General features: G+C 48.6%; 1 protein-coding gene across 1 annotated transcript in view; it reads left to right on the forward strand.

Annotated features, from left to right (window-relative positions):
• Window positions 1-6,817, forward strand: part of Suds3 (SIN3A corepressor complex component SDS3) — a 34,617-nt gene extending 27,800 nt beyond the window's left edge. The window contains exon 12 of the mRNA XM_026403407.2: window positions 2,950-6,817. Within this exon, the coding sequence (XP_026259192.1) occupies window positions 2,950-3,048 (99 nt within the window). The 3' untranslated portion in view covers window positions 3,049-6,817. The remainder of the gene's footprint in view (window positions 1-2,949) is intronic.
• The last annotated feature ends 5,028 nt before the right edge of the window (window positions 6,818-11,845 follow it).

Below are 11,845 nucleotides of genomic sequence, written 5' to 3' on the forward strand. Positions count from 1 at the left end.
GAAGTGTGGAAAATATGACAAACCTAAAATGAAGGTGCCACCAACAAAGCACGGTGAAGTGACGTCTCATGTGAGCGAGCTTCTGAGGTCAGCACTTTCAGGCAGAAATTACGCACAGTCAGAAACACCCTTGAAAAATGCCTTCCGCCTGCTGTGAGGGTGCCTGCGACCTTGTGTTTTCCTGGTGGTGCTGGTGACCTCCCCAGGCCGTGATGGATTTGGGAGCCACCGAGCTAGACTGAGCAGGGCAAGTGTGTTCATCTGTGGCTGCTTTCTAAGGTTGTCATCCACTGAGAACGGACCAGGCCGTGCCACTTACTCCGTCTCTGTGTTGCTGCCTCTGTAGGACTTTGATATACACCAACAGGTTTGTTTCTCAATAGGAGAATGCACAGGGGCCAGCATTGAGTTAAGTGCTCAATACGTTGGTGCTGGTCCAGCCAGCATGTAGCTCCCTGCCTGGTAGCCTCCTGAGGTGTCCTGCTGCGTCTCTGAACAGCAGGCTGCCAGGCTTGTGCCCTTGGTTGTTGGTCTCCTTGAGACACTCAGCAGGATCGGGTCCAGTTTTAGTTATGTGGTCAATACCCGAGGATGTCATGGCTGCCTGTGAGTTCTCCTGGCCCTTCATTAAGAGGATGTTGACAGTGTCTGTCTTGTTGGTAGTTAACAAAAAGTTGAAAACTTTAATAGCTAGATTGGCTTGATCTCTTATCAAGCACAGATGTCTGCAAAGAAATTGATTTTCACACGTCCACTCTCTGTAACTTATTCCTGCCAATGCGCAGTAAATCTAATGAAACTGGATTATGAAATAACTTAAGCCTCTTGTATTCTCCCAGTTTTCTGAATTGAAAATGCCCTCAAATGTGACTAGTTTGCAAAATGATTATTTACTTAGAAGTTAGGCAGAGCCTTCCAGATAAGTGAATGTCATTCTTCTTTGGGCTCAGAATCTGTGAGATTCGCCCAAGCCAAGCCAAACCAGAACCAGGACATCTAATAGAGGCCTAGTGTTCCTTGTCCAAGGGCGTCACCACTTTTACAGAGCATTTGTCCCTGGCTGGCCGGGTGAGCTAGAAAGCACATGTGGCTTCCTGGTCCCAAACCCAGCTTCAGAACCAGTCTGTTATTCTCTTCTGTGATGCCTCAAGAAAAATAGAAATTCAGGTTTGACACCCTATCCCTTGTTCAGGATTGGCACTTTGTGTCACAAGGGAGTGACGGTAAGGTCTGACGGAGTAGTAGCACTGCAGCTGTGTCCTGGAGGGGAGAGGCCTCAGGCGTTGGAGGTGTGTGACTCTTATGGTGGGAATGGTTCACATCCTCTGCTTAGAAGTGTTTCAGCTTCTCAGCCCAAAGCCTAAATGACACTGAGCTCTGTGGCTTTGCATTGCTCAGCTCTGGGCAGGTTTGGTGGGTGAGTCTGAATGTGTTGGTGACCTTGCCAGTTCAGCCCTCTGTGGAGTCAGTTTTCAGTTTAAAATGGTTCTTCAAGGTCGTTTAGAATCTCAGCTTCATGTGAAATCTTTAACTTGCTTCACTTTTTAAAAATTTTTTTTTTATTTTGGGGGTACTAGGGATTGAACCAAGGGTGCTTTACCCTTGAGCTACATCCCCAGCATTTTTGAAGCAGGGTCTTGCTAAGTTGTTGAGGCTGGCCTCAAATTTGTGGTCCTCCTATATTAGCCTCCCAAGTCATTGGGGTAATAGGTGGGTGACACTGTGCCTGTTTTTTTTTTTTTAAACCTGGTTTGGAAATTGAACCCAGGGCCTCATGTATGCAAGGCAAGAGCTCTACCTCTGAGCTATATCCCCAGCCCAACTTGTTTCATTTTTAAAGTGTGTTTGACTTTAAAGCCTCTCTCTTGTGTTTAATAATCACATTGAAGAAGTTGAGATGAAGCTGAGAATATGCTTTTTTAAAAACCTGAGACCCTAGTCGGGGAAGGAGATCCATTTATAAACTTCTACGTATGGCTGAGGTGCAGACCTTTCAAAACATGGTGCTTTCAGCTCCACTTAATTGCTCCTTCAGAGAGCAGGCTTTGTGGAGAACAGCCAGGGCTGTGATATCAAGCACCAGCGTCACATGGGGACAGGCAGCTCCGCCTTGCTGAACCTGGTCTTCTCCTCTGCAAAATGGGGCCCACAGCAGTGCTGCTTCCTTCCAGGACTGAGGGGAAGCAGCCGAGTAGGATTGGCGCAGTGGCATAGTGAGCGCCGGTAGCCCTTCCTTGCTTGCTCAGGTGACAGCAGTGGCAGCTCCTCTCCCCATCCCTGGCTACAGGAGGCCACTTACTGAGTGCACTTGTCAGCTCTGGCAGTCCCCCTGCTGCAAGAGTTCATTCCCAAGTCCACAGAAGAATGCAGCTATCCTGTGGACGAGGGAAGTCGGAGTCCACCTGCAGAAGGTGGAGGCTGCGGGAGGGATACCCTGTCTGAAGCTCTCCACTCTTCAGAGGCCTTGCTGGGCCCAGATGCCTCAGGGACACCTTTTATGGATGGCATTTTGTTCCCCTACAGTAACCTTCATTGTTAGCCTTAATTGTCAAGACCCCAGAGTACGGAGAGAGTGTATGATATGGGGTGAGGAAAAGTATTTCCAGATTTGAAAGGTCTATTTTCACTGTGTGTCTCTTGTGTATTGATAATGCTGTAATCAAACCTAATCAAGAGTCCTTGTAGTCCAGGCAAAAAGAGGACCCAGGATTGCTGTGCTTTTCATTTTCTTTGTCAGAGTGTGGGGGAGATGGTGGGGAGAAATAAGTTCAGGGCTATTACCTGCTCCCTGTCTGGAGGCGCGCCTTTATAGTGGTCAAGGACAAGCTCACTCAGGCTGGGGTGGCCAGTTTTCTGCCCATACCTAATTCATGCAGCTATTTTAATGCCTGGGAGGTTTTCCCTTCAGCGTCTCTCAGCCTCTCACCTTGCTCTCTCCTGTCCCTGCAGATCTGGGTGAGGAAGACCAGTGACAGCACCAAGATGAGGATCTACTTGGGCCAGCTGCAGCGCGGGCTCTTCGTGATTCGCCGGCGGTCAGCGGCTTGACCTCCCGCAGAGCTCTCTGCCCTTGACCCTTTTTCTGCAGTGGCTTTTATTTTTGTTTTGTTTACTTCTTAATAGAAAAGTTTTAACTTACTGGGAATAACTACTTGGCCTTGGAAATGAAGAACACTGTGTGGATTCTGTGGGGCACTTCTGTGGCTGGTCACATCCACCTATGTGTCATTCTTCCCTGCCTCAGCTTCTTCCCAGTCAGCAGTCACCAGGGAACGCTCATTTTCAGGAGTATTTAGGGTGTTTGATTTAGTTTCTTTTTATTTCTTTATTTTTTTGCTTATCCTTTGTCTTTTTTTTTTTTTTTGACCTCCTCTGAGGTTGAAGAAACAGCTCTTCCTGTAGTTATCTTTAGGTCTTTCTGCCATGAAGAAGAGTGGGAAGGAATTCACTCTGTGCTGCATTCTCATGTTTGATTCTGGTTAGTGGATCACAGAGCTACTGACCTGGCCGAGCCCCATCCGCTGTTTCCCCAGAAGCGAGGGAGATGAATTCTCCTGGCTCTCGGCCTTCTTGGAGAGAGAAATGCCTGTGTGACATCTGGCATATGCCATCCATTCCCCTGGCTGAACTATGGAACATTTGCCAGGGAGACTGCGTTGAAGTAAATGGGGCTGGGGGAAGGGACATTTCATGTCATAATGTGCTGAAGTTACCATATTTTAAACGTTATTTAATGCAGGCGATTTATCCACACACATTTGTTCCAACTCGGGCTGGAATGAGAAATGGTAATTTCGGAAGTTTTTATTCATAATTTCTTTCTCCCCCCACTTCCTGAGTAGATTGAGGGAGCACATGGCGTAGGCAGCTGATCTGGGTCGTCCCTGGGGTGGGGCATGGAGATGACAGTGCAGCGCTGATGATCTGTAGACTCACGTGACTCAAGCGTCACTCGTGTTGCTGTTGCCACTACTGCAGATTGACCGTTCCACACCTGTGGAACCTTGTCAGGCCCTGGGCACTCACAGCCTCTTGGGAGACCTGGTCTGCTTTAGAGACAGGAGGGCTGCTGTGGCCGCGGCCAGACCCCTGCGCTTGTCCTGATGCGCCCCAGGAAACCCTTCCCTGCGCTCCCTGCTCCTTCCCCTTGTTCCCTTGTTTGGAGAAAGGCTTCCGTGGGTGGCGGGGTTGTCTGGTCTAGCCATCTTGAGATGTTTTGAACATGGGATTGGAGCCACGGTCAGCGTCCCTGGGCAGTGACTAGACCTTACCCATCTTAGGAAATCTTTGTGGGTATTCCCCTTGGCCTCGGTCCCCGGGGTCCTCTCCATATTGTCTCTTGATGTACAAACCCACAGCAAGTTGGAGCTATGATGACATCAGTCACCTTCTGGGTTCTAGCTGCCACAAGGAACAAACCCTCCTGACTCCGAGTAAAGACTTGTACAGAGACCGTTTTGTCTTTATATCCACTTTTATCATTTTTTCTGGTGTTGGGGTCTATTTTGAAAAGTTGTCTGGATGTTCTGTTTCTTCCCTGCCCTCCAGCCCCCCAGTGTTACGACATTCACTGCAGTGACCCCAGCCCAGGGCACGTGGGCCTCACCTGTCCTCGTGGGCCTTTGGTTTGAAGGAGGATTGCTTGGCTCACTGCTGGTGTGTGACATCTCCATCACGCAGCTGTGCTTTATCTTCAGGTGCCCTGTGATGGAAACTAACTCAGATACATTTAGTATGTTTGGCCATTGAGCTTTTCTGTAGCTGATACCTCCCTTGTCCTTAGGAGCAGTGTACCAAAGTGTGTGTCTAACGGAGAGGGCGTGTCCGTGGCCACTGGGGCTCTGCACCGAGGCGTCCAGCTGCCTTTTGTCCTTGCCTTGACTGGGGTGCTTTTGTGAAGTAACCATTTATTTGAAGACCAGGGTGTGGTGCTTTTGCCTTCTCTCTCCTGTTCACTTTTGGGGTGTCTGAGACCCACAGAGACAGGCCTGGTCTCGGCCCGGCCACTGCCTTCTACACGTCCTGAGCCCTTAATCACGATCTGGTGAGAACGGGCAGAGGCGAGGGAGACTTGATGCAGCACAGGAAATCATATTCCTAATCCCAGATTTAATTTTTATTTAGTCATCTCAGAGGTGAAAAATGGGCAGTTGGACCCTTCTGACAGGCCTCTGTGGTGACCAGGGGCGGGATAAACACTGTTAGTACATCAAGGTCCTTCTGTGATGGACGGATGCTAAAGAGGGAGTGGAGCCGAGGTTCCTGTGTAAGGAGGAGGCTGGCTTTCCACCCAGGTGGCCGTTCTTACCTACAGGGTTTTGTCTCAGCTGACCTCAGCACACCAGCTGGACTCCAGTCCCTGGGCCTGCAGGTCACCCTTTGAGACAGGGTGGTGCGCACAGCTTGGCCCTTGCAGCTGCACTTGGGTTTTGGTGGCTGGCCTCAGTGTTCACTGGGGGGTGCCCCAGTGTGTGTTTTCCCTCTGCCTGGGAGTCTGCCCTCCCCTGAGCCCTCCTTTCCAAGCCCATGTCCTCTTACACAGTTCCCAGAGAGATTTCTGTAGCCATGCCAAAGCCAGGTGGTTGCGTTCCTGCGGGTGCCCATGTTCGAGGGTGTCTGCCTGCCCAGCTCAGTTCTAACTTCCAGCTAGGACCAGTGTGAGATCCAGGGGCTGGTCTGTATTCGGGATTGGGGGTTTTTCTAAGGGGGATAGACGGGGCTGGGTGGGGTTGATTGCATTTTTTACCTAACTCGGTGCAGGGGGAATACTTTATTTTTTACAGTATTTTTTTTTCTTTGAATGTTTCCTTTTAGCCTTGAATCTTTACTAAATAATTTTCTCCTTATTTAAATTTTTTGTTTCATTTGGGATTTGACATCTTGGTACTTTGTGTTATACCGTTTTTTTCCCCAAAGGGTTCAAACCATTTTTAATATCAGAACATGGTAAAATTGCAGCCATTTCAAGCAGCTGGTGGGCTTTTTATAAAACATTATTAGCTGGTACCATTAAATGTTCCGAGAAGTGAATGTAAAAATGTATAGGTTTTTTTTTTCTTTTTTTAAAAATAAACTTTCAAAGAGGAAACCAGCATGTAGTCTGTTGTATCCATTGGCCTGACAGATGATTGAAAGGTGTTTAGGTTCTCCTCCTGTGGACTGTGGGGAGAGGCATTGGGCTGGGGAGGAGTACACTTATGTTGGCTCATCGTCAGGGAAGAGTGAGGTCATGATGTCGGGAAGGCGAGTTCTGATGTCTCAGGTTTTAAAGAGCAGTCGAGGGCTGTAGACCCTTAAAAGTAGTGTGTTCTCCATTACTTGCTGGGAATGATAAAATAATTTAATTTAAAATTGAGTAAATGAAATCGATCGTAGGTGGAAGACCTTGAAGTTAGCTCAGGATGAGAGATGTTGTGAAGGAGTCAGTTCCTAAGCCAACGTGGCCGAGATGTGGGCCTACTTTTTCTTCTGTTAGGTGCAGAGTCTCTGTTCTCTGCCTGAGGCTTTGATCCACTTTGAGTTGAGTTTTGTGCGTGCTGAGAGTTAGGAGTTTAAATTTCCTTTTGCTACAGATGGATTTCCGGTTTTCCCAGCTCCGTGTGTGGAAGAGGCTATCTTTTCTCCAGCCCCAGCCCCAAGTTTTCTGTTTTAATTACCTGAACCAGAAAGCTCTTTCGCTCTGAAGTGTCCTTCTAGAGACCTGTGTATTAAAGACTTGGTCCCCATCTTGGTACTCTTGAGAGGTTGGTGGGACTTCAAAGAGGTGGGGCCTGGTGCCACAGTTTAGGTCATTGTGGCCGTGTGTTGAAGGGGACTGTGGGTCACTGGTCCTGCCCCCCCCCCGCTGGAGGCCCAGAGGTGAGCAACTTGCTCCCACTTGCAAGGACCCTGGTGTCCTGCAGACCTGGGTGTGCTGAGTCATCGAAGGCTCACAGGGAAGTGGGTCAGAAGCTCCAGAATTGGGAGCCTCAGTAAGGTAAATCTCTTCACACAGGACTCTTTCCTCCTGTAATTCCAGGACAGCCAGGTTCCTGTTGTCACCGGGAATGGGCAGGGATGTGATAAGTGGCAGAACATGGGATGTGGCTGAACGCAGAGCAGACAAAGCTGACTCAGGCTGAGCCTCCCACCCTCCTGGATGACCAGCAAGGCTTGCCCTTGATGTTAGAGGCCTCCCTTTTCCTGAGCACCGTGTGTGCGTCAGGCTTGTGCAAAACCTCCCACGGGAGACATTTTCTTGGGGGTCCTGACAGTAATGGGTGAAAGTCCTAATGTTCTGATCCAAGACTGCCCCATGAATTAATGTAATAATTAATATAGTGAAGCCTGGAACTCAGTTCTCCTTTAAACTCAGTGTGCCTCGTACACCATAAATGTTAAATGAGGTATGAAGCTGAGTGCCGTGGCACTGCAATCCCTTGACTCAGGAGGCTGAGGCAGGAGGATCGAGACTTCAAAGCCAGCTTCAGCCACTTAGCAAGGCACTGAGCAACTCAGGCCCTGTTTCTAGGTTTGAAATTAAAAAAAAAAAAAAAAAAAAAAGGCTGGGGTGTGGCACGGTGGGTGAGGGCCCCTGGGCTGAATCCCAATATTAAATAAATAAATAAGGTGTGAAGGCCAGCGGCTAAGTAGTAACAGCCAGGTCCAGGGGCTGGTCCTTGCTGGCATTCTCTGTGAAGTCTCATAACAGCCCTAAGGAGCAGAGACCTCCTTCCAGCCAGCATTTAGGGACGAGCGGGGGGAGGACCAAGGCTAGTCAGAGGAGGAGGTTCAGTGACTGTCCAAGGGGGTGAGCCACAGCTGGATCTTTCCAATCCCACACTGTTTCCCGTCACCACTGTATTTTTTTTTTTAAAGAGAGAGTGAGAGAGGAGAGAGAGAGAGAATTTTTAATATTTATTTTTTTTTAGTTCTCGGCGGACACAACATCTTTGTTGGTATGTGGTGCTGAGGATCGAACCCGGGCCGCACGCATGCCAGGCGAGCGCGCTACCGCTGAGCCACATCTCCAGCCCAGTCACCACTGTATTTTGCAGTCCTTTTCCTCACCCCTTGGTGAAAGTTACATTGGAGGTGCTGGGGCTCAGCGGTAGAGCGCTCATCTAGCACTGGGAGGCCCTGGGTAGGATCCTCAGCACACATAAAAAAATAAAAGTATTGTGTCCAACTACTTCTAAAAAATAAATATTAGGAAAAAAAAGAAAGTTACATTGGAGTTGGAGACAATGATGTGCCACTTGGAATCCCAGCTACTAAGGAGCCTGAGGCGGGAAGATCCCTTGAGATCAACCTGGCAACACAGGAGACCCCATCTCAAAGGCACACACATCCTGTCAGCCTGCCCACCGTGGTTCTTGAGCTACTCCCCAGGAGGGGAAAGTTTGGATTCTGGGTCTGGAGATGGAACCAGCGGCCGGCACAAGCCAAGCAAGAGCCTGGTAGCTGAAAATATTTGCCTTTGCCTCTTCTCCGTGCACGCACAGAGCAAGTGCCGGAGGTGGTGTGTGCTGGAGCCGTTTCTCCGCTGGGTGGCTCTGGTTTCTCCCTTGGCAGAATAGCCAGCCGGTTAGGAGGTTGGTATTTTTGGTACCAGACATTGAACTCGGGCGCTCAACCACTGAGCCTATTCCCAGCATTATTTTGTATTTTATTTAGAGACAGGGTCTCACTGAGTTGCTTAGGGCCTCGCCATTGCTGAGGCTGGCTTTGAACTTGCAATCCTCCTATCTCGGCCTCCCACGCCGCTGGGATGGCAGGTGTGGGCCACTGAGTCAGCAGGAGGTTGCTTTTGTTGACATTGCATAATTATGACCATTCTAGAAAGAGAAGCCCTTTTGTCCACAGTTGCTGGTCTTCCTGGGACCTACTTAAACAGTGAACAACGAGAGGGCCTTTGGAAGACACATCCAGATTTTTCTAGGTCATTTTCTTCTGCCTTTATCTGGGAGTAGGGAGGAGGGTGGTGCCATGGAACTGGTTTCTAAAAGTGTAGGCAGAGAGCTGGACACAGCCACCTGATGTCAGGGGCCTTTTCACGTCCTGTCTTCCTCTGGTGGTGCCCCAGTTCCAGGTCACCTGCTTCAGACCGTCTGCTCAGGTCATCAGAGACCTGCTTATGAGCCACGCCTGGGATTTGTAGTGCTGGGCAAAGACAGGGATGAAACCTGTTTCCAGTCTCTATTTGTTAAAGATGTCCCAAGACCTGTCCTTGGTGAGGCTGGGCACCTCTCCTGCTTAAAAGAAAGAGCTAGAAACATGGGTACCATGTCACTCTCTTTGGACATAATATCAGAGTGAGGAATATATTACCTTTAGAGACTTTGGTGTTTACCAGAACACACATTTTTCGGAATAACTGGTTATTAAGGCAGAAAGATATCTATGTTTCGGGAGACACGCTAGGGGAAAGGAGGAGATAAGATACAGCACAGGTGCTTAATCCTTTTGCCCATTTTCTCTAATCTGCATTTGCTCGATTACCTTAAAGATACAGATCTGTAAAGTAACAAAATTCACTTTGCTGATATGAGAAGACCAATAACCGAATCTGAGCCCTGCCCCACCCTGTCCCTTTCTGAAGGAGCTGGGGACTTGGCAGAGTGTTGTCCCTCCTGTGGGGGAGGCTGGGATCTGTTGGAATCTCCCCTCCAAAGGCTCATGATGAGGGGTAGGGGGCGCTTAAGGCAGGCGGGTTTCCAGAGCCAGGCCAACCAGCTCCCCAGGGCCTGGCCCCAGCAGGCACCGAAGGCAGCTCAGGCCAGGGAACCAGGAATCACCTCTCTCACCACGGGTTCTCCTAACGATCTGTGTTCACTGAGATGCAGTGTGATGCGGCCGAGAGCAAAGGCAGGATGTGAATCTGGCTTGGCTGCCTAACTTGACCTTTGGCAATTTAATTTCCTGGAATTTGACTTTTCTCATCTGTTAAAATCTACCTTGTATATTTTTGAGGAGTCTTGTAATATAAAACAACTCTATGTGCTAAGTATTTTGCACATATTCATTGAATCCTTATGACACTTTTGAGTTAGGTACTATAATAATCCTCAGTTTATAGTTGAGGAAACAGAAAGGTGAAGTCACTTGCCCAAGGTCACACAGCTAGTAAATGGCAAGCCAAGATTCTAAGCCCAGATGGTCTCTCCAGAGTCCCTGTCTTCATTGTGCTGTACTTTGAAGCATACATGGAAAAGATGAAATGCAGGGACCGCTCAGTCTGTGGAGACTGTCCCCTCAATTACAGTTGCTGTTAGTCTGAGTGCCAAATCCTGAGAGACCAGAACAGGTTCAGGAAGCTGGTTGAACACCAACAAGCCATGAAGGTAAAGCTTCTGGATTTGGAGGTCTTTCTAGGCATCAGCTCCGGCAGCTGGGTTCTGATTGTCCCTGGGCAGAGGAGAGAAGGGTTTGGGAGCCCAAGTCCAGGTGGTGCACGCTGGGCTGTTTTAGTACCTGTTATGGTTTGGATATGAGCTGTTCTCCAAAAGCTCATGTGTGGGACCCGGCAAGAATGTTCGGAAGTGAAATAGATAATGAGAGCTGTAACCTCATAGTGGATTAATCCACTTGAATGGGTTAACTGCGTGGTAACTGTAGGCAGGAAGGGAGGAGGAAGTAGGTCGCTGGGGGTGTGCCCTGGATGAGCGTTTCTTGTCTCTGGCCCCTGCCTCTCCCTTTGCTTCTCTGGCCACCATGAGCTGGGCAGCTCTCCTCCGCCACCCTCTTCCGCCATGATGTTTCTGCATTGGAGTCAGCCAGCAATGGACTGAACCTCTAAAATAAACATTTCCTTCTCTAAGTTCTCAGATACATCAGTCACAGCGACACAAAGCCGACTAACAGCACCAAAAGTCTTGTATCCCAGGAACCCTTTAGACCCAAACAAAAAAGGAAACTGGTGGACCAACTTCTCGGTTTCCTCCTTCCTGAGAAGGAAGTGAGGATTTCCACTTTTCCACATAGTTGATTTGAGGATTAAATGCTTGTGGCTAAGCAATCGGAAATAGTGTTGGGGCTAGGGCTGTGGCTCAGTGGTAGAGCACTCGCCTAGCACCTGTGAGGCCCTGGGTTTGATCCTCAGCACCACATAAAAATAAAATAAAGATATTGTATCCACTTAAAACCAAAAAATAAATATTAAAAAAAGAAGTAGTGTTTGGAACATAGTAAGCCCTCAATACATATTTATCATTTCCATTTTTATTGGAGCAAAGAATCTCCACTACATAGTACATCTTGGAGAACTTAACTGTCAACCCAAACAAAACAGACACCTTTGCATGACCATCTTTGGTCACCGGCAGCCAATTGTTTAGGTTTTTTCTTCTTCTACTTGAAATGGTAACTCATCGTGAACTTGAAGAGTGTGTTAGTCGTTGCATTCAATTCCAGTCACGTTTATTGAATACTTGTGCATGGTGTTGTCTTGGATTCTTCTATTTTTTATATTTGGTACTGGGGATTGAACCAGGGGCACTTTACCACTGAGTTCCATCCCCAGCCCTTTTTATTTTTTGAGACAGGGTCTTGCTAAATTGCTGAGGCTGGCCTCAAACTTGCGATCCTCCTGCCTCAGCCTTTGCCTTAGGTTCTTTTGGGGGATTCAGAGAAAGGAAGGCAGACCTTGAGCCTTGTCTGTGGTCAGGAATGGGAATTCCATGCAGAGGAGGTGTCAGGAGCAAAGCCCAAAGGTGACAACGCGTGGGGTGTGTTCACAGTCATTTGAAGGTGTGCTCAGCACCCAGCCGGCCTGGCCAGCTTTGAACTTGAAAATCCATTCTCTCCCAGTCAGTGTCCTTTCCTCCTTCCACCAGGCTCGCCTTGCTGTTCCTTTCTGCCCCTCTCC

This window comes from Urocitellus parryii, chromosome 3, assembly GCF_045843805.1.
Source record: "Urocitellus parryii isolate mUroPar1 chromosome 3, mUroPar1.hap1, whole genome shotgun sequence".
NCBI classification, from domain to species: domain Eukaryota; kingdom Metazoa; phylum Chordata; class Mammalia; order Rodentia; family Sciuridae; genus Urocitellus; species Urocitellus parryii.